The sequence below is a fragment of the Oncorhynchus masou genome, chromosome 32, assembly GCF_036934945.1.
Source record: "Oncorhynchus masou masou isolate Uvic2021 chromosome 32, UVic_Omas_1.1, whole genome shotgun sequence".
Taxonomy (NCBI): domain Eukaryota; kingdom Metazoa; phylum Chordata; class Actinopteri; order Salmoniformes; family Salmonidae; genus Oncorhynchus; species Oncorhynchus masou.
In genome coordinates, this window is record NC_088243.1 from 52,613,205 (window position 1) to 52,635,945 (window position 22,741).

The window sequence follows — 22,741 nt, forward strand, 5'->3', positions numbered from 1 at the left end:
GGGGTTAAGTGCCGTGTTCAAGGGAACAGGAACATATATTTTTTTAAATAGTCATCTTGGGGATTTAAACTAGCAACCATTTGGTTACCTGTCCAATGCACTTAACCGCGAGGCTACCTGCCCAATTAGTTTGTTGGTTGTATTTTTTTCTCTCTCTGACATAACGAAATGGTCACAAAACATTATTTTAGTGAATTAACATATTAGGATTACCAATTCAATCAACGTATCTATCTATAAAGCCACAATGAAAAGGCCAGGGAGTTTGGCTGTTTCACACCATGCATAAAATCCTCAAATTGTGTTGTTTTTTCCCGCCATCTAGTGGTATACTAGCGCCATAGATTGAACAGAAAAACATTTCAAATGTACATGATGATGCATGTACATTCCCTGATATGATTGCAGTGTAATGAATGCACGAGTTCTAATCTAAAGTGTCATAACGTGATATGCTGTGTTGTTTTTACAGTGAGCAGTGAGAAGCGCAGAGGGCGGGGGGACATTTGGGCGGTGCGGATGTGGCGTGGGAGGCGGTGACAATGATACACTTTTCCCAACTTTATGCAGCGACCGCTGGGGGATGACCAATCATATCGAGTGGTTCCAATGACGAATTTGACGCTATGCGATCCAAGGCTGGAGACTTTCTTCTGCAAAGATGGCTGACAAAAATACTTGGTTGGAAGCAAATGTAAGTGATTATAACGAGATAACGAATCATGCAAAAAATGTTGACAGGAATATGTTAGTTAATGTAGAGACAAACGATTATGCATTTTTTGTATCAAAGCTCATTTACGAAAATAGCGATTTAGCAAGCTAGCTGACTAGCTAACATTAGCCAGCTAGCTTTATGGGTGTTGTGACATGAGTATGAAATTGTAAGTCTGGTTGTTTCATGTTTTAGGGACTCCTGAAACAACCAGCAAACCAGGCTGTCGTCTTGTGAAACAGTGGGTGTAAAGAATCTAGCTAGCTAAAGCATTTACTGCAAATTGAATGTACACTTTTGTACGCTTCCCTTGCTGATATTTGCCATGCAATGCAGAGAGATGAATAACGTAGGTAGCTAGCTATGTTCTTTGCTTATTGTGCAGTGGAGGATAAAAATACCTGTATGGATGTGTAGCTAGCTATCTAGCCCCATCTGTGTATGGACCCAAACGTTTGGTATACAAATTAGTTCAGAACCTAGCTATGAATCTCAGCTATCATAGCCAGTTGTATCAACTTCAAAACAGTCTGAATTATATTAATGGATTGTATATTAATGGATGCCTATGGATTGAGTAGAATATAACTTTGTGCCAAGGATGAAAGTTGTATATACATTACCATGCATAAGATCCCCACATTGGAGCCTGTACATTTAATATATTCACTGATCATGTACTTTACCTTGGCAAATAAAGGTGCAGTTCAGTTATGAGTGTCTGAGATAATTTTTCCGTCATATCCAATACCAGGAGTATCAAATTCCAGTCTTTGAAAGATGCTGTATATGCATGCATGTATTACAATTATACACTTCAACAGTGTTTACCAATCTTTGTCCTGGGACATTAATGGTTACACATTATAACTAAGACTAGAAACAGGATTTAATTAGTTAAAGATTGATTTGTAATTCTTTCTTTTTTTAAACAGTACACTACACTTCCTATGCATCATGTAAATACTCTAAAACTGGTTAATCTCAATATCTAATGCCCTTCATCTGCATTGACCTGATATACAGGATAGGTGTAGTATTTCATCAAATGAGACTTAATTTCAACCAGCAGAGAATGTGAAACGCTTTATTGAAAGAAGTTCATTATCCAAGTGTTATAAATACATGCATTATAAATATAATTGTCATATTATAAATACAAGTTCAAACTGTACTTCAATGCACATCTGTTGTGCATTATAAAAAGGGAAGGCAGCATATGATTAATGAATCACAGTGCAACCCAAATATTCTCTCAGTTCATCACAATTACATAGTAGTAATTACATAGTAGTGTCTAGTCCGAAGGTTATCTTAAAAGCGGGTGAGGTGGCAATGATGGGACTGGGGTTTGGCATCCTCTCCCACGTCAAAACATATCTGCAGACTAGAGACAGATAGCATGTTTAAGCCTTGTGTTTTAATTTTTTATTCTAACATTGTTAGTCATAATAATCAGGAGGTGAAATGCAAAACTGACCTTGGATCATTAACTCTGGGACTACTGCATCTATATCTGTATTTCAATGTAAAGCATCTCTTTAATAATACTTCCTGTTGACCTGACTAAGTGACCTCATCTCTGATCATGCTGTGCCCTCCATGTAGCCAGTTCAGATGAAGGAGGGATTCACCGACACAGCTGATATAACCTAGAGGATTTAGGGAGAAGATGAGAGAGGGATGAAGTGAAGGAGAGAGACTTATTGAGAAATTAAGGTAGCTAAAGACATTGTTCAACAGGAATCTGTGTGTGTGGCCTCACCTGGTGTCCACACCACACTAAGTGGCTGCAGAGTACTTTTGCTGAAAAACATGAACAATATAGCGTAGTTATAGAAATAATGAAGTGTCTTACTATTCTCCATGATTGGCCCTCTTGCCTATTTTTGAAGGTGCAAGGAGCCACAGTTATACACCTGAGCCTGCTTACTGCACAACACAATCCATTAATCAGATTGATACGAGTGTGTGGGTTATAGGGTGTCTAATTGTTCTACATTCTTTCAATATGGGTGATTTAAAATAGCCTGTTTTTGTACAGACATCACACCCTTACCTTAACAGCACCCTCACCTGAGAAGTAGAAATCAAAGGGAGAGAAACTGGGAATTGAATAACTGCAGTTGACATGGAAGAATAGTAAACGGAAGAATATTCCTATTGCAATGTGAATGACTCTTAAAAGAGCCTTTGTGCATCGTGTAGTCTATGGTATTGCCAGGGAACAGCACCCTCTTCGAAGAAGTAGGAGGTGAAGATCTCCCGCACAAGGATTGCCTCTTGCTGCATTGTTGGACCCCATCCTTGAAACATCCTGCAGAGCAGCTGCAGATCCCCTCCTGGTCCTCGTGTCCATCCTCATGAAGTTATGCAGGACACAGGTAGCCTTCACACACTTGAATTCCTCCAGGAGGCAGTACCAGATGGCCCTCCTGGTCACCCAACCTTGCAGTGCCCTACACCTTAACTGTAGGCACTCATTTTGAAAGAATCTCCAGTTACAAGGTATCTGTAGGAATATGGAAGACAATGTAATTATTAGACTTTTACATCACCAGGTCATTGTGGATTACAAAAGTATAATATCCCTAATAAATGATGATACGTTTGGATTGATAGATGCATGGGCACACATGTGCATGTGACAATAACCGGATCATATCAAGGATAGCATCACAAATGAATACATAAATACCACTTGAAGCTTGATGATAAGTTGATCGTTTGAATCAGCTGCGCAGTGTTAAGGCAAAAACAACAATGTGCACCCCTTTGGGTCCTCGGGACCAGGACTGAGAACCACTCCACTTCATATGTAGAGATGCTTTCATAGCCCTCTTTATCAGAGGACAGAAAACCTCACAAGAAACAGACTTCATTATAGTCCAATTACACCGCACTGAATATTATGTTACTATTATCTCCATCCTCACTTCTAGAGACAGGAACTACACAAAAGTACCTGCCCTAACCAGAATAGCCTACTCGCAGTTCGGGCTGCTATCCTATCACCCTCCTCCATGGCTATTAGCTAGCTAGCTAGCTACAAATTAATTTGGAGTTTGTTTTTTTACAGTGATAAATGCATCAAGATAGCTAGCTAATATGAAGTTAGGTAGATGGTGATATTTCATTCCCTTAGCTAGATATCTATACAGTATGCGAAGTTATCTCATTTGAGTTAGCCTGCACTGTAGTTAGTTAGCTAATAATATATAGTTTTTTTACATTTTCGAAATGTATTTACTTACTTGAATAGGTTCTCCCAGCCATGTGGACAATTGGAAACAGGGCAGCAAAGTTTGTTTGTCACCAGAGCGTTTTCGAGGATATTACTATTGAACTATGTACTAATTACTAACTAGACCTTCATACAAACTTGCTATGCTGAATTCTTGACGCACAATCGAACATGCTGCCAGCACGCCCACAAGCGAGTCACGATGGGCGGCCTAAGCGGCACGCGGCAATTTACCGCTATCTAGTGTACATTCACAGTAGGGCGGAGCGTTTGTATGGCGGAAGCACGTCCCTGATCTGAGCGCAGAAATCGAGGTACGCGTGTATGGCGGAAGTACGTCTCTGATCTGAGCGCAGATATCGAGGTGCGAGTTCATCTTTCATATGCTGTGTTTATCGGACCTCCTGGAGACAGACAGAGAGGCCCGGACCAAGTCCTCAGACAAGGATTAGTTCAGATAGAACCACCGGATAACTAAAACTGTTTTTCAGTGCTTGCCACTGCCGCAAAAGGCTTTAAGTTACTTCCACGGGTGTCGGGTGGGGATGTTGTTAGCCAGCTAGCTAGCTAGCCAGCCAGCTGTCTGAGTCAACCTGTATTGAGCGATTGAAAGCTTCGAAGAAGAGTCAACTTGCTTGCAAGCCAACTGACGAGAACCTGTATAGAACTTGGAAAGAATCAAATGTTCCTCAGCCCTCTCTTCGTGAATTCTCACTAGCCTGAAAGGTGAATGTTGCTTAGCAAAACATGCTACAAAGCTAGCTGGTAATAGCTAGTCATTGCTAACTGTTTGTGTTTTGGGGTGGCCCGTGCTTGTTAATTGTTACTTAGCGTTATTTATGTCCATTGTCTCACTTTTTAGTGGGTTTCGTTCGTTTGCTGGAGATTGTATTTAGTCTTCTAAAATGCTGTCATGTAATAGGAAACCTTGGTGGCTTTTTATGGCTTTCAGTTTATGCAGAAATACTGTAATGAACACAGTAGCTTGCTAGCTAGTTAAGTTAGCATTAGCTACCTGGCTATTGTGTTAATTGGTGTGTTAAGCAGCCTATAGAGCACCACAGTGGAGGTGTCATAATACCCATAAAACCTAGTAGTCCAACAGGGAAATGGTTCCAACCCTTTTTCCATCATTCATTTTTCCCATAGTTTTTTTAAGAAACACTTAAAATAAGGTCTGTGTTTCGTGTAGGCTTACCATGGCATGACTTTTTGATAACCATGTAAATCTCTCTAGGACAAGCTGACTTTTGTCGGTATATCTTGCTTTATTTACTGATTCTAAAATGCTAATAAGCATCAAAGTAGACAAATGCAAAACTACAAATCCCTGCAAGCTCCTGCATGTCATCTCTAGTGGACACCTTTGCTACCAGGTATTGTGTCAATTTAAAACTTACACATGACAGTTAACAGAATTGTCAATTTTAAATAAATGTAGCCCGTTTATTACATTTGGCTAACATTGGATAGTTAATCCAGAGATTCTTAACACCTTTGCCTCTGCTGTCTCGCCCAGGGCCTGATATAATTTGTAGTTCTTTGTGATAGCCACATTAGCAGCTAATTAATTTTGGGATAATTGTAGACGAATATATTGATAAGAAACAGCACTTATTTTAAGGTTTTTCTAAAATCCCCTATGGGGGGGAAGTGAATGGTGGAAAAATGATTGAAGCTATCTCCCTGTTTGACCTCTAGCTTTTATGGGTATTGTGACTCACTGTGGTACTCTGTTGAATGAACTCAATAGTTAAGCTACTGATTGTCTGAACCAGAACCTGGATTTACATGAGACGTTGAATATGGCGACTCTCCTTCAAGCCCAGGAAGCAGCCATTCAACTAGCCAGATTAAATAACAACCTTCCTGGGCTTAATAAAGGAGAATCGCCATATGCAACATCTCCTGTAAGGCCAGATTCTGGTTCACTGATTGGCTAGTTGTATTGCTGTAGTGACGATCTCATTATGAAATTACAATAACTCTTCAATAGATGGCATGTGGCTAAGTGAAAAGCTTATTGTATGTGAGCTATATGTAGCTAGCATTTGACATGAAAAAGTTAGTATGAGCCAATTCCTGACAGATAGCTTGTCAGTCATGGGTCTCTATAGCTAACCTGGTCTCGGAGCATTTTGTATTATTCGGCACGTAAATCCAAGGCACTCCATTTAGTATGATATGTTACGTTTCATATGGTGTGTATTAATTTTATGGATGTCCATCACCCATTTCGTTATCTAGGCTAGGGTTAAGTTTAGGAGTTTGGTAAAAGGGTTAGGGGAAGGGTTAACTAGCATGCTAAAAAGTGAAAAGTAGTTGAAAATTGCTAAAGTTGTCCGTGATGAGATTTAAACTCACAAGCTTTGGCTTGCTAGTCTTCACATTATATGCCCACCCATCCACCCCGACCAACCATACCAAGTGTAACACATCATACTAATTTGAGTGTCTCAGATTTACTATGTCTAGTCTATGAAACCAGGCTGCTATAGCCTCCTAAACTTAACTCCATGATTTAAGATGGCAGTGACTAGTGTGGGTGGACTGTAGTTCCGATGTCAAATATTTTTTATCTTAAACTCTATATTTCAGCATCCAAAGAATAGCCCGCGTTTATACAAACCTTTATGTAATGTCAGTGCTCCAGTCAGCCCACACTAGTCGCTGATCAACTCCGTCGTAAATCGTTGAGTCTGCAAATGTTGTCATATTTACTTATTACTATCTTTTTGTTCATGTAATGCTTGGTGACTTGAGTATCTTTCACTTTTGGTCCACAAAGTATGGCATCTTTATCCCAGACTGAGGGAAAAAAATGTTCTCTTGCAGAAGTGTCATCAGTGAGAGTTTGCGTGTCCTTGTGTGCATGCCTGAATAACAGGGCCCGCGTGAGAGGGAGTGAGTTTGTTACCTTCTCTGGGTGAATATCTCACTGCCCTGGACATGATGGGCCCGAGGCGGAAGTCCACCAAGACACAGCTCGCCAGTGGGGGAGCTGCCAATCCTTACAGACTGGAGGAGCCCAAGGACTACATCAATGAACTCTCCCATGAGGTCCTCTGCCACATATTCCGGTCAGTGAGTGTCAAAGAACAGAATTCAATGGGGGTATCCCCCAAAAGGCACCCCATTCCCTATATAGGGCACTCACTTTGACCAGGACCCCTATGGTCAAAAGTAGAGCACTATATAGGGAATACGGTGCGATTTGGGACATAAGCGTTATTTGATACTGTTCACCCTCTGACATGACAATGTGATGTCATCATTGGTCCTTGCTTGGACTGAAAATGTCAATGTGCTTTTACAAAATCTGATTATTTTACAATTTAAAGGTGATACTCTGCCACAATGACCAGGATAGGGTAGCTGTAAATATTTCCCTCCTTTATCCCCCCTCTATGCAGGTATCTGCCCATGCAGGACATCATGTGTATGGAGTGCCTTTCTCGGAAGCTTCGGGAAGCGGTGACACTGTACCTGCGGGTGGTGAAGGTGGTGGACCTGTGTGCTAGCCGTTGGTGGGAGTACATGCCCTCAGGTAGGCAGAGAGGTACATGGCATGTTTGGAAAGTAGCAGGAGGATATTGATGATGCATATCATCCTTTAGGGTGCAGAATAGTTGATAATTGTTTTTGAAGCACTGTCAAACATAAATAAACCTTAAAGTCTAAAGCAGCTAAGATTGTAGGTAATATATACATACTCTGTGATATTGAATGATTGTGGGCTTACAAAAAAGGTGTCAATGCACTCTTTAGTTAACCCTCTGAAACTGTTTTGGCCTGGTGCCATGGAGCAGGATTCACAGACTGCAGTTTCCTCATGCTGCTGAAGAAGATGCCAGACCTGGAGCAGCTGTATGGGCTTCATCCCCGCTACCTGGAGCGCCGCAGAGTCCGGGGATACGAGGCCTTCAGTATCCCAGGAGTACTGGAGGCACTTCAGGCCTGCCCCAACCTGCTGGTGAGTCTGGGTCTAACAGACCGGGCCAGGAACAATTGTGACTGTCATGTTTTTCAATTCAGAAAATAGGTGAGGTGATCTTGAAAGCCTTTTTAGGTTGACCTAAATATCTTTGTTGATGTGATCCATTTTGAGTTATACCATTGTTATGCTACTGTATTACTCCTAAATATGTTTTGCTAGGTTTGTCTACACTAAGATGTCTTTGTCTATCTGCAGGGAGTGGAGACGTCTCATCTGGAGTTGGTGGAGGCAATCTGGAACTACATGCCTCAGGTCCACATCCTGGGGAAGTTCCGCAACCGCAACGGGGCGTTCCCCATTCCCCCTGAAAACAAGCTCACCATCCCAATCGCAGCCAAAATACAAACCCTGCATCTTGTCGGTGAGTGTATCAAGGACTAGGCATATATCTCCCAATCTGTTTAGGTCATGGCACCCTAGACTGGTAGCAGATCTGTGTGGGCTTTTGCCAACTCTGTTGTGCTCAATGGCATAATTAATCATTACCAGACTAACGACACTCACCAGTATACTAACTCAATGTACTCCTCTCTTACATCCCAGGGGTGAATGTGCCAGAGATCCCGTGTGTCTCCATGCTAAGACACCTGTACCTGAAGTGGGTACGCCTCACCAAGCCCCAGCCCTTCAAAGACTTCCTGTGTGTCAGCCTGCGGACCTTTGTGATGAGGAACTGCGCTGGTCCCACCAACTCTCTGAAGTACGTGCCCCTGGTGACGGGCCTTGCCTCGGCCCGCAACCTGGAGCAGCTGGAGTTGGTCAGAGTGCCCTTCCTGGGGGGGCTCATCCAGCATGTGGTGGAGGACAGCTGGAGGTCAGGTAAGGAAGGATGGACCATTGTAATTATATTTAATTCAGTACATCTGGGGGGGGGGGGGGTTCATGCTCAATAATGGGCCAGTTTCCCTGACCCAGATTAAGACTAGTCAGGACTAAAAACATGGTCAACAGGGAACCTTAATAGCAGGTATTTAGTCCAGCACTTGGCTAAATCTGTGTCTGGGAAACCAGTCTAATAAGTATCAGGGTGTCCACGGTTCCTTAACGTCTTACATTAATATATCTGATTTTAAAGGGGTGGCAGGGTAGCCTAGTGGTTAGAGCATTGCCAAGTAACTGAAAGGTTGCAAGTTCAAATCCCTGAGCTGACATGGTACAAATCTGTCTTTCTGCCCCTGAACAGGCAGTTAACCCACTGTTCCTAGGCCGTCATTGAAAATAAGAATTTGTTCTTAACTGACTAATTAAATAGTTGTTTTTTTTTAAAGAAGGGAAAAAAAGTCTTCAGTTCTCAAAGGTCTTAAAAAATGTGACCATGACTACAGTTTTTGCATTATATTGTGCCACTGCCTAATTGTTGCCACTGCAGCTAAATAAAAAACATCAAATAATACTCAACGTGCACTTTCAAGATGTTAGTTATCCAACCGCATATGCGGCTCTGGGTGTGTGCCAGTGCGGTTGCCAGAGGATAGAGCAAGGTAGATAACAGCACTAACTAGACCTGGGACAATAAACCGAAAATTACAGACAACGACATTGCCCTCCTCTTACCGACGCAATTTTGCTTATGTCAGTGATTAGGCTATACAACATCCCTGCAGATGTTTGTTCTGAAACCATTATTTCGTCAACAGTAATGTGCATTCACCTGTTTCCTGCAATGAAAGTATTTGCCCTGTTGCTGTTTCGCTGCTGGCTCGCACTCCTGCGCCTCCCTTTTGCACACGGAGTGAAGGGAAAGATGCATTTTGATAAGCGCAAGCATACTGACAGTTGAGCAACATTTCAAAAATGTAGGCTAATTGCAGTAAACAATTAAAACAACTACCGCTACTGTTGTTTAAAAAAATAGGAGTCTCAGCTTTGCGAGCATAACAATTATTTCTCAACTGTCAATACAGGAAATAACACCACTTTACAAACTTAGTATGTAATTGAGATGATGCGACAATTACATCAAGTAGCCTATGTAGGCCAACCAATGGAAGTTTTTGTAGGACATTATACATTTACTGTTAGATCAATTCCAAGGCTATCTAGCAACAATCATATTTAGGGTTAGCAATCTAGCTAATGTGTTTTGAGTTCCCACTTTCTCGTGTGGTACTTGAAAGTGGCGTTTTTCTGACAATTTTAAAGACTAAAATTTTAAAGTAAAATGGGGCGACATCAGTTGGACGACCCAAGGACCTATTAGACATGAGCAAGTAACGTTACCAGGTTACTGTCAATAAAACAGCATTATTTAGCTAACCTGATCATGATAGAATCATGCTTCAGGCAACCGCCATCATCGGCTAACGTACAAACAGTAGCTAACTAGCTAGGTCACCCCTCAAAATAGGCACTAATGTGTTTTGATTTCCCAAGCATAGTTTAGGCCAATATGCAAAAATATAAATGAACATGCAGGCAAATGAATCTCTAGAGCCAAAAATATATTGGATTATTCTGGATCCTTTTTTGACATGTTGCACATCACAATGCATTCCATGAACATGCTAGATGAAATGGCTATACCTACCCTTTGTGCCCCAGGTGGATTTCGCAATTTGCACACTATTGTATTTGGTGCCTGTAAGAATGCACTTGAAGTTGACCTGGGCTACCTCATCATCACTGCTGCACGCAGGTAAGCAAAGAACACTAATTGAGTAAAGCAAATGGATAAACGTGAGATTTAGCTAGTGCTTTATTTTTTTAATTTGTGTATCTAGATTACATGAAGTTCGAATCCAGCCTTCCCTAACCAAAGACGGGGTGTTCTCTGCACTGAAGATGGCTGAGCTGGAATTTCCCCAGTTTGAGACTTTGCACCTTGGATACGTCGATGAGTTCCTATTGCAGTGTGAGTCAGTTAAGGCCTAAGTTGTTATCTAAAACTTAGAATATTTTATAGTTATATACACTGTGGCCAGTGTATTAGGTACACCACCCCGTTCACGAAAATTGTTCGCTCCTACAGACAGTGAGTCATGTGGCCATGGCTTGCTATATAAAGCAGGCATCGGTATTCAGTTGCTGTTTGATTAAACGTTAGGAAGTGCAAAACACTCTGCGGAGTGGTCACTAGCTGGTAAAGTCTTAAAATCAGTTTTTTTTAAAAAACCTAACCATAACCACTTTGCTAACTGTAATGCCTAACCTTAAATTAACACCAAAAAGCAACATTTTTTTTTTCTCTCAAACTTTTCAGATGTAGTCAATTTTGACTTTGAGATTGCCCATCTTGCGGAAACCTGCCAACAAAACACATTGTCTATGGGGCAAAGGATATAAATACCACTCCTTACACTTTCCTACTTTCCTCCCCTTTACTACTGTACCCCATAATCTACTTTCTGAACCTATTTAAATAAAAAATATGTAGCTAAGTAGGACGATGCTCCATGAAAATAAAAGTCTAGCCTTTTAACTGTAGGTTATGGTTATGCTATTACATATAACGTATTGATTGTAATGTATTTTCTTGGTTAGGTAAAATGAGTCACTCTGAGCTAGTGAAGTATGGCCTGGCTGACGTCATTGAAAACCCAGGTATCATCACAGACATCGGGATGAAGGCTGTCAACGAGGTGTTCTCCTCCATCAAGTATCTGGTCATATACAACTGCCCCCACCTCCACAACCCACACAAGTGGATTACAGGTAATGGACCAAATCATCTGTTTGTGGTTTTTAGGGTCTTTTTATTGATTTTTAAACTTTTTTTAATACCTTGCCTGAAGCAGTATGCATTCTTAGCTTTGATGAAACAGATCATTTTATGGGGTTTTACTTAAATGACTAGGGCAGGCTCATGAACATTGAAAGCTTAGAGGACACTGAGAACTGTGTCTGTGTTGTCATCAGACCACTCGCGGTGGAGTCGCTTGGTGGACCTGACTCTGGTGCGTTGCCATGCCATCAAGCTGGAGTCGTTCAGCCAGTTCATTGAACTGCTTCCCAGCCTGGAGTTCATCTCCCTGGACCAGATGTTCAGAGAGCCACCCAAGGTAAGTCCACTGCACTGGGCCCCCCTCATGACAGCGGAGAGAAAATGTTGACATTTTTGAGTTTTGTGCAATTTTGCCATGGGTTGGAGAGGAAAATACGCCGTTTTACAGCTAATTTACTGAAATTCTATACATTTTGCCATAGGGTGTAGATAAATGTTTGTAGTTTTTATATCTGTGAGACTGACTAACAAAATCAATGGGGACCCCCGGCCAGTAATTCGACCATGATAACAAGTTTAGATAGCTGGCCGCTAAACTAATTTAATAATCTAAAAAAATGTTAGGTCAGTCACTTAGCCCATGTCAGCTAACAAGAAAACTGCTGATGCAAAACAACATTTTGAAATCTACTACACAAGGTGCAACTTTTTTTTTTCATACGGGTGTTTGAAATCAAACCCCACTATCCTGGTTTTGCAAGCCATGCGCTACCAACAGAGCTATAGACTAGAGGACCAGATATAGAATATTAACCACCTTGGAAGTGATCTAACAACACAGGGATTGTGACTGAATATGAAGTTCTATGCTTAGTCCAGACTGGGAAAAATGTTAAAACCTCATCGGTCAGGGTTCCCCTAAACATTATTTATTTTAATTGTATTGTTGGTCATGAAAGACATTAAGAACACCAGCAAATCAGCTCCATGTGAATTTAATTTTGGAAATCTGTTACAAAGTATTCCCATGCATAAGAAAAGTGATATACACAGTGTACTAAATATTAGGAACACTTGCTCTTTCCATGACTGACTATCCAAGTGACAGCTATGATCCCTTATTAATGTGACTTGTAAATCCACTTCAAATGGTGTAGATGAGGTGACAGGTTAACGAGGCCTTTATACACAATCCGTGTCTCAATTGTCTGTGTGCCATTCAGAGGGGGAATGGGCAAGACAAAAGATTTAAGTGCCTTTGAACGAGGTATGGTAGTAGGTGCCAGGCACATCGGTTTGAGTGTGTCAAGAACTGCATCGCTGCTAGGTTTGTCATGCTCAACAGTTTCCCGTGTGTATCAAGAATGGTCCACCACCCCAAAAAAATCCAGCCAATTTGACACAACTGTGGGAAGCATTGGAGTCAACATGGGCCAGCATCCCTGTGAAATACTTTTGACACCCTGTAGAATTGTGGCTTTTTTCAGGGCAAAAGGGGATGCAACTCAATATTAGGATGGTGTTCCTAATGTTTGGTATACTAGATGTATGTGATAGTTTATACAAATGTAAACAAGGTTTGAAATTCTTATGTTTTAGGAAATATCTGTTTGGGCTTCTTGTGGTCAATTTGCAGTCTACAAATTATTTGTAATTATGTTCTGGCCCCCTGACCATCTGTTCAATAAATATTCGGTCATGATGGTCTTTGATCTTTTTTTTGTATTTATTAAGTATCCCCATTTTACTACACTTCCTGGGGTCCAGCAAAATTAAGGCAGTTACATAAAATACTAAATATTATATGACATTCCATAACACTTTACCCAATACATTTAGTGTGTTCCCTCTGTTTCTCCCTCAGGGCTGTGCCCGTGTGGGTCTGAGTGCTGGCACTGGGATAGGAGTCTCCTCTGCCCTGGTCAGCAACCAGAACTCTAACAATGACAATGACAATAACAACAACAACAACCACCAGAACAACAACAACAACGATGCACCCAACATCCCACCGCACAACAATGACAATGAGGAGGGTGCAGCTGTCGTGCCTCAACCACAACACAGGGCCGAAGGTACCCTGCTGCTCGCATTGTTACATTACTACTTGACAGTGTTATAACATTGCTACATTTTTGTTAAAGTTGTAATGACGTCGTCAACATGGCTACTATTGCTGACATGGGGGATCTTAGCTGTGTAATGTACCGCTAGTGTACAAACTCATGACCTTACTTCTTTTCCTCTCCTCCAGAGCTTCCTGAGGTGAACGGAATGTTGCAGGATGAGAACATCGAGGCTGAGGCCGTGGTCCAGGCCTGGCCTGCAGATGAGATGGAACCCCCTGGTCCCAGTCAGCCTGCTGCCAACCCTCGGCCAGACAACGCAGACGAGGAGCAAGCAGGTCTGGACAGAACTAACTCCACTACAGTGGCACATATTTCAGCGAGTTTACATGAGAACGGACTTTTCTCATTTTATTTGTTTTTCTCTCCACTATTTTCTATATTTCTCATCTCCTCAGTCAGAGATAAACAGACCATCTTGCTCCCCGCTCTTTTTTTTCTTCTGTGTTTCTCCACCGCACCCTATTTCCCCCCCCCACGCGCTTAGGTCCCAGTGGTGTTCAGTGTGTGGTGAAGAAACCTCCAGTGGTGATTTTCGACTCGGACAGTGAGGATGAGGAGGGCCCTGCCAGAACCCAGGCTCCAGGCCAGCCCCAGCAGCAGCAGCAACAACTGACTACTTATCCTCCTGAACCACCACAGCCCGCTGGCAAGACTGCCACTGCTGAGGAGGCAGCCACACACATTAGTGAGTCTCTAAAATGTAGAGATTGGCACGGTTATTCAAAATATCTGAGACAACTGTTTTAACTTGTGAGTTTTCGATTTTAGGTTTGTTAATATAGGCCTAAAAAATTACAATGTAAAAGTTCTCAGTTAAATATTATATTTTCCCCTCTTCAATTAGCGATGACAAGCGCACCTATGGGAGGTTTCATGAGACCTGGCACAGATCAATGCAAAACACTTACCAGAAAACTGTCTTGAAACAGAATCTGTTCTATCATGGCGAGCATCCGACTTCTCTTTCACTGTTGTTGTTAGCTAGAAATACAGGAGAATAGCAGCCCGCCCGCTGTTGTGGTATCTCTTTCCTCTGCAATTGCGCCATTCTGATTCATCAAGCAATTGTTTTATATGGATTATCTGGATATCCGAAAGAATTTCAGGATATTATTTGAATGGTGAAATCATTTCAAATGCTCATCCTTACTCCTCACATGAAAAATAAGCTCTTTCAATTATGATAGATTGTAAGAGATCATAAGAACCTGGTTGCTGACAATGAAAATGATCTTTCTATCCTTGCCATAAAACTCAAAATGGCTTCTAAGGCTTATATTTACATTTTATTATTGTGAGTTCTGTGCTGTGTTTGTGTGTTGCAGATAAAGGGAAGACGCCCCTGCGTCGACGAGGGCCACCCCTGCAGGAGCCCTGCTGTGAGAAGGGTTGCCAGGTCACCAGTGAGCAGATCAAAGCTGACATGAAGGCTGCAACTGAGGTCCCTGACAAAGACAAGAACTCCAAGGAGCCTGCTGCAGGGACAGGGGCTGCTGGGGGGGCAGGCTGTACCACGGGGGGCTGTGTCTGCTCTGTCCACTGGAGAGAAGACTCTGCTAACCAGGAGGAACAGTCCAGAGCCCGGGCAGGGGACGAGGGTACAGTCAGGACTCGCTGCACCTGCAGTAGGGCTCGCCCCATCCCAGAGGGAAGGACTCGAAGTGGGCCCAACCACCCAGCCTCTGGAGGGGCAGGAGGAGGAGACAGGACCCCAGAGAGCAGGCAGGATCTGGGGGAGGGAGCAGGCGCAGAGGGGCTGGAGGCCAGGGACCCAGCTGAAGAGAGCCTGGCGAGGGGCGTGCCTGAGGGGCACCGTGGTGAGAGCGTGTTGGGTCAGAGCTCCAGGGAGGCCAGCGTAGAGCCCCATCCCAGAGGGTTAAGAGATGGCTTCCCCAGGCGACCTGTCACCCGCGCCCGCAGCAGACTGTCATCTGTACCTCTGGTGTCTGAGTCAGGTTAGACAGGGGATAAGCAGTCCCTCTGTAATAGCATGAAACGCATTGTGAGGCTGATCATTTGAAATGTAGGCCATATTGTCATGGCTTTGATAGTGTAGGAAAGCCTGTGAAAAATGAGTTTCTCATAATTCCTATTGTTTTGTCATGCAGAGTTGTCCAATTCCAAGCCTCGGGTCACTGTAAAGAGGAAACGCACAGCAGACAAGTCCACCAGCACCAGCGACCCGGTCACTGAGGACGACCATGTACAGGTAGGACCACTACACATACTAGGAAGAGACCCACTGTTCCTGAGCAAAGCGGCACAGAAATAGATTGGACACCTTATTACCAGTAAATAGGAAATAGGCCAGGTTGCCATTTTGGAACGAAGCCATACATGGTAAAATTAAGGAATCTATTAAATGCAGCATCCTTCTTTTGCTTATCCCTCCCTATTGCCGTTCAGGTGCTGACGCTGAAGTCCAAAAACCTAGTGGGAATCACTCTTACAAACTGTGGCATCACTGACCTGGTGCTGAAGGACTGCCCTAAGATGATGTTTGTTCATGGTAGGTTTCCCTTCTATATTCTCCCTCTATATGATCAAGGCTTGATAATGAACATAATTAGTGGGCCGTTCTGTCATACGAAAGCTAAATCCCAAATCGCCCCATTTGGCCATTTTAAATGGCCCTCTGCCATCCCCTCTCTGTGTCCTTCCAGCCACGCGCTGCAGAGTGCTGAAGCACCTGAAGGTGGAGAGTGCCCCCATAGTGAACCGCTTTGACTACGCCCAGTGTAAGAAGCTGGACATGGAGCAGGTCCTGGATCAGATCCTCCGCATGCCCCCGGAGAGAAACCGCATCATCTACATGCGCCCCATGCAGCAGGTCAGTCAGAACCATAGACTCCCTCTCTGGAACCTGTTCATTTCCAAATGAAATTTACACTGAATTAAAAACATTTAACCTAGTTCAGATATGGCTTCCACAGGAAATGTGAGCATGATTTCTGACTAAATCCTAGCAGAAGTATCCCCAGTTTAAATTCTAATTTTCAATGACGGCCGAGGAACAGCGGGTTAACTGCCTTGTTCAGCGGCAGAAGGACAGATTTTTAGCTTGTCAACTCAGGGATTCGATCTTACAACCTTGCGGTTACTAGTTCAACGCTCTAACCACTAGGCTACATGCCGTTATGGTTTGTAAACCTTGTCCTACTCTGACCTTGTCCTAGATTGACTCTCTGGCCCTGGAGAGGAAGCTGTTCCGTGGGCCGTACCCCTACCACATCGCCATCATCCACGAGTTCAGCAACCCTCCTAATGTCAGAAACAAGGTCAGAGTACGCAGCTGGATGGACACCATCGCCAACATCAGCCAGTGAGTCATAGATATTGCTTGATAATACCTTTTTTAATATCCCTCTTTTCTTTTTATGGATTTGATTAGATGTTTCAATTTCCAATAGTTTTTCTATGTAATCCAGTATTATTTTACCTTTATTTAACTAGGCAAGTCTGTTAAGAACAAATTATTTTCAATGACAGCCTAGGAACAGTGGGTTAACTGCCTGTTCAAGGGCAGAACAACAGATTTGTACCTTGTCAGCTCGGGGGTTTGAACTTGCAACCTTCCGGTTACTAGTCCAATGCTCTAACCACTAGGCTACCCTGCCGCCCCGATAATATTATAATATTTTGTGGGTTGCTGTCAGTCTGTTTCCTCCAATAAGATGGCCCGGTGTCATTCTCACTAAGGCCAGCAGGTGGCGCTGTTGATTCTCTCCTGATCCTATTCAGCCATCCTGTACTAGACTGTTGGGCTGGTGATCAAGGACCAATGCCCATTTCCTTCCTTCATCTAAAAACCCAACATGAATAACCACTTTCATTTAATCAACAGGGAACTCATCAAGTACGAGTTCTTCCCCGAAGCTACGCGGACGGAAGAGGATATCAAGAAGTATCCCAGCTACCCCTGGGGTCGAGACATTTACACCTTGGAGGGTGAGATGAAGTGCTGTCTAAAACCCTTTGAGACTGGGTCTCGGTCTCTTCACAGCAAAGCTACATCCTTCTCCAGTCACTCTATTCTACATCATTTCTATTAATAAACCATGTGAATAGTGCTGGTCTACTGGGATATCTACAGTCCAATTAAGGCCAGCTGTGGAGTCTCACACTAAATGATTCTTCACTTGGTCGTAGGTATTCTCGATACCACCCTGTCTCGCTAAAACATGGATGTGATAAGATAGCTAGAACGGGCTGATGGCTCAAAGCAGCCTCATTAAAAGTTTTCAGTCAGACGTTCACGCTTGCAAGTAAACGCATGCTAGTAGTAGTCATCGCTCCTGCTCGAGAGTACACATTCTGGGTGATGTGATACGTCATCTCACTGGCTGCTCCTCTGGGGAGCTTTTATTGGCTATTGCTGATCGCTGTTTTCAAATCTTGTCATTGCATATCTACCACTACCAGAGCGTTGCAGATTTTGTGCCGATAAAATCAAACATGTTTGAAAATACCGGGACGTCTGGGACTGCTCGAAGACTGGATCGGTAGCCCTCAAATTGCATCTCCGGCCCACTCGCATTAAACGTGCGTCGGCCCCGAGTAGACAACAACGTGGGGATTTTTGTCTCCGATCTCAAACTTGTCTGGGACCGCTAAATCGTGGCCTAAATCGCGTAATGTACACCCGGCTCTAGTGTTTTTCCATGCTTCATTCATTGGCCCCCTCTGGCTTTCATGATTCAAGACCTACATTGTGTTTCTTCACTTTACCCTTGCAATTTTGGGGTGGTAGCTTCTCTGCCCTGTCTGATGTAGCTTGTCTCGTGTGTGTGTGTGTGTGTGTGTGTGTGTAGGACTGGTAGATGAAGCGCCCTACTCCATGATCACAGACTTCCCCTGGCTCCGTACCCTACGGACAGCTGATCCCAACAGCTACGCACGCTATGACTTTGAGGATGATGAGAGCAGTGAGTTGACCGTCTCCCCTGTCCAGTTGTCACCATCTTTACCTACCTGCTATACACATGTGCTCAACCTGGCGACAGTGACTAGCAAACCTGCTCCCTTATTTCTAGGATCATTGTCAGTTGTGTTATATGAGAACTGTGATCTGTCTCTTGAGGCATTCAAATGAATAGAATGGAATGCACCTTTTAGGGCCTACTTCCCTGATAGGTACCTTCTCTGTAGCACTCTTGAGTCTGCTTGTCAATCATAAGGTGCTAGCCACATTCAATGATGCCATAATGGGTGGACTGGCAGCTATTTTGAGTGTACCCATGAGTTTACCAGTCAAATTGCCATGGTGAAAGGTTTCTAGCCCGTTCTACTCATTTGCTATGGTACCAACCATCCTCTCCCGTGTCTCTCCTGCAGCCACCATCTACGCCCCGCGGAGGAAGGGCCAGCTCTCGGCAGACATCTGCATGGAGACCATCGGTGAGGAGATCTCGGAGCGGCGCCAGACGCGGCGCGGGGTCTTCCAGCGTGTGGTGGTGGTCTTCATCCACTACTGTGACGTACGGGGCGAACCTGTGGACGATGACTACATCTAGTGCCTCCTGTTTTGTCCTGGACTGGGGGAGAGACCTGAGAGGGAGGGGAGGAGGTCTTGAGTGGAGACCCAGCACCCCTGGTGTCTACCTGCCAGACTCCTACTGTGACCATTGCACCCACCCACCCAATGTTGAGAACCAGTGCTTGACAGATTTTTCAATGGAGCTCCAGGGAGGGGGCACTGGAGTGTCTGTCTCGAGTTGCCTTGTTTTGTATTTTCTGACCTTACATGAAGGGAGAGCGAGAGGCTGCTCAGTGGGTTGGTTGTCTTCTCACAGCCATTGTTTAGGGTTTTTCTCAGTGGGGGAATGACAGCTCCTTGACCTTAGAGGAGTTAAAGCTCTGCTCTTGCCTGCCATTCGTACTCATCGATACGCTATGTTGATCTTTCCATGCACTACCTCGCCGTATAGGTGATGTTGAAACTGTGTGGGGACCGGCGTATATGTTAAAGCACCCAGGGAAGTGTGTATGCCTATGTTATTGTATAAATCTGAGATCTGCACCGAGAGAGAACCACGTACCTGAGCTTGGAGAATTGAAAGGGCAGTGCTTGGTATTCTGTTTTCACCAAGATGTTATTTTTCTTGAGGGTTTGAATTCCCTTTTTGTGTTTTGGCAAGATTTCCACTGGAATGGAGGAATATCAGTTTTCGGGAGTTTGGTGTTTTCACCTACCTCTGGTGCTGACAAAGACACAAGCTTTAGAGAAGCACCCTCAAGCTAGATGCTAGAAGTGCCCTTAGATTTGTTTGTAAAAAAAAAAAAAAAAAAAACTTGTTTTCCCAATAATTCTTTGGCTAATTTATTTATGCTTTGTTGTAATTTGTATTTTCTATGTTTTAGTCCTTCACCTCTGTTCCTGAGGTCTGTTGTTGTTGGGGGGGGGGGTGCATTATGACTGGTCTGTCTTGCGGAGTTCTGTTTACCTCACGACTTGGTAAAACAAGAGCGAGAGAGAACTGCGGCGGTATCAAAAGAAATTTGTTACCAATTAATTCCCCCCGCCAATTCTCCTGTAAGCTGTTCCTAAAGAAAAGGGGGGGAAAAAAGAAATGGCATTCATTGTTAAGCATCTTTCATGCATACAAATAATTTAAGAATTCTCTCCGCCTCTAATTGAACCCACATTTCTAGAGACTTCAAGAATGGCACTGGCTGGTTGTTTTTGAACAAGGGTCATGGCTAGTGAGGGTCGTAAAAGCATGTCTCATTCATCTCTAGATGACTGCAAGCATGCAGACCGTATCCAAGCAAGATGACCTTCAACACATGAGCACCACAGTGTGTCTTATGTGGTATAATAATACTTCTCTTTAGGAAGCACAACCAAGTTTTGTTCATGTATGTGCATCGCACTGGAACACAGAAGGAAGTAGGAGAAAGAACAGTACAGGAATGTACCATATGTTCTGAAGCTTCTTTTCTTGGTCTCTGGATTAGTGAAAAAGACACTTCGATGTTCCCTAGTCTCTCCTACCCTTTGGATGTTTGAGTTTCACACAGGCTCTTCGGCAGGAAGTCAGATGGTGTATGCAAACAAACACGCATTTTGTCTTAACTACGCACGCAATGCTGAATCTGTTAACTGTGAAAGAACCCAGTGTTCCTGTTAGTCGAGGAAATACATTTTTGAAGGGCACTTTAAGAGTCGGATAAAAAAAAAAAAAGCCTTTTAAAGTGTGATAACCCCCTTCTTGCTGCTCTACTTTTTTCTCTTGTCTGGGTGACTCCCTCCACCCTCTTCCAAAGCCAGGCTACTAATGCTTGTGAAGTTAATCTAGAAACACGCTAAGCTCTGCAGAAAACCTGTGTACAAAAACCCATGTACAGATGTGCTGTATTTAATGGATCTTCCAAGATTTGTTTTATATGTTTATATAAAAAAAAACTATTTCACATAATAAAAAGGGAGAACTGAATCAAGTGGAGCACCACTGTCAGTGTGTGTGTCATGCTTTGTCTGGCAGTGATGTCATATGCAGGTGTGAACATATATTTTTGTTTTAGTGTGTGGGGTGCACAGAGAATGGACTGAAGCCTCTATTTTATTTCGACTGACCAGTTGTGAGATCTAAAAAGAGACTATATATTCTGTGTGCCTCCCAAATGGCACCCTAATCCCTATATAGTGCCCTGTTCAAAAGTAGTGCACTAAAATAGGGGTTAAGAGGCCTAAAACACCTGGTTTTGCAGAGATGAGCAGGTGTCATCCAAGTGGAGTAAGATTGGCAGCTTTTCAATTAGAAAGTGTAAATGCTGCCCTACATCTGGATAATCCATTTCCTTGCTGCAGTAAAAAGACATGTAGTTTTTAAGTGGACTCCAAGGCAAGTACTGTAAGAAAGGTTGTATGGCTGGTCTGGAGTAAGTCTGTCACACTATTTATATGTTCTGACACAGAATAGGTGTGTAATGTTCTAGGCCAGTTGTCCCCTTTTCCCTTGTCTAAGCAGGAAGCGGAGAAGATTTGTGGAGATCGTGTAATAATCTGCTCTGGTTCCTGTGGAAGGGGATGTTGGACCTGCAGTATGTCTGTGTGACAGAGCTTTGGCCAAATCACCTCCATATACCATTCCCAAAAAGAGCTGGGATTTGTTGATCATCTTTCAATTTAGCAAAAGTTTTAAGAATGTTGTACACTGAAATAGTAACAACCTAACGTAAAAAAAAAAGTACTGATGTGTAATTGAAGATGTATTAAGTCTGGTACAGCAACATGTTCAACAGAACACCTCACACACACTCCTTTAATTGTGCCCAGATGGCATATTAAATACTTTAGGGGGGTAGGCCTGGCATATAGAAAACAAGGTGAAGTATGTCCCTGAGCAGGATCTGGTGCCCACACCCACCTTCCTAATTACCAAGCCTCACATCCTGACTCTTTCCTGTTGATGTGTCCAAAGCTGCCTGTGTCTGTGGAAAACGACGATCCACACACATGTATACCATGTATGCATCCCAAATGGCACCCGATTCCCTGTAACTACTCCACTATGAAGGGAATAGGGCACCATTTGGGACACGTACATCTTGCAAGACCCTTTCTGAATCTGCCTCCTCAACCCTAGGCTATTAGTGTTATCTATGCTAGCGCTCAGCTCCATTATTCATATCAAATCAAATTTTATTTTCACATACACATGGTTAGCAGATGTTAAAGCGAGTGTAGCAAAATGCTTGTGCTTCTAGTTCCGACAATGCAGTAATAACCAACAAGTAATCTAACAATTCCTAAACTACTGTCTTATACACAGTGTAAGGGGATAAAGAATATGTACATAAGGATATATGAATGAGTGATGGTACAGAGCAGCATAGGCAAGATACAGTAGATGGTATCGAGTACAGTATATACATATGAGATGAGTATGTAAACAAAGTGGCATAGTTAAAGTCGCTAGTGATACATGTATTACATAAGGATGCAGTCGATGATATAGAGTACAGTATATACGTATGCATATGAGATGAATAA

The 22,741-nt window shown here is 43.1% G+C and overlaps 1 protein-coding gene and 2 long non-coding RNA genes across 7 annotated transcripts; 2 read left to right on the forward strand and 1 right to left on the reverse strand.

Annotated features, from left to right (window-relative positions):
* The first annotated feature begins 611 nt into the window (after positions 1 to 611).
* On the forward strand, positions 612 to 1,432 carry LOC135527021 (uncharacterized). Its single transcript, XR_010453385.1, has 2 exons — positions 612 to 694; positions 911 to 1,432. It is a non-coding gene; the product is annotated as an uncharacterized LOC135527021 (long non-coding RNA).
* Positions 1,433 to 1,788: 356 nt separating this feature from the next.
* On the reverse strand, positions 1,789 to 4,154 carry LOC135526182 (uncharacterized). 2 transcript variants are annotated; one of them, XR_010453261.1, is made up of 4 exons: positions 3,970 to 4,154; positions 2,481 to 3,227; positions 2,196 to 2,367; positions 1,789 to 2,102 (listed from the first exon to the last, which is right to left on the reverse strand). It is a non-coding gene; the product is annotated as an uncharacterized LOC135526182 (long non-coding RNA). The 2 variants fall into 2 exon arrangements; XR_010453260.1 differs by having other exon boundaries at positions 1,789 to 2,367; positions 3,970 to 4,153.
* A 102-nt stretch (positions 4,155 to 4,256) lies between these two features.
* On the forward strand, positions 4,257 to 21,197 carry fbxo38 (F-box protein 38). 4 transcript variants are annotated; one of them, XM_064954331.1, is made up of 21 exons: positions 4,257 to 4,685; positions 6,795 to 7,039; positions 7,373 to 7,518; positions 7,769 to 7,932; positions 8,152 to 8,317; positions 8,500 to 8,775; positions 10,498 to 10,591; positions 10,677 to 10,807; positions 11,437 to 11,607; positions 11,812 to 11,954; positions 13,482 to 13,692; positions 13,872 to 14,021; positions 14,231 to 14,431; positions 15,072 to 15,701; positions 15,855 to 15,955; positions 16,153 to 16,255; positions 16,410 to 16,576; positions 16,923 to 17,068; positions 17,591 to 17,694; positions 18,558 to 18,671; positions 19,081 to 21,197. In XM_064954331.1, the coding sequence occupies exons 2-21, from the start codon at positions 6,909 to 6,911 to the stop codon at positions 19,257 to 19,259; spliced, it is 3,528 nt and encodes a 1,175-aa protein (XP_064810403.1). In that variant the 5' UTR covers positions 4,257 to 4,685; positions 6,795 to 6,908; the 3' UTR covers positions 19,260 to 21,197. The 4 variants fall into 4 exon arrangements, with proteins under 4 accessions (XP_064810403.1, XP_064810405.1, XP_064810404.1 ...); XM_064954333.1 differs by having other exon boundaries at positions 7,373 to 7,506; positions 7,766 to 7,932; XM_064954332.1 differs by having other exon boundaries at positions 6,847 to 7,039.
* The last annotated feature ends 1,544 nt before the right edge of the window (positions 21,198 to 22,741 follow it).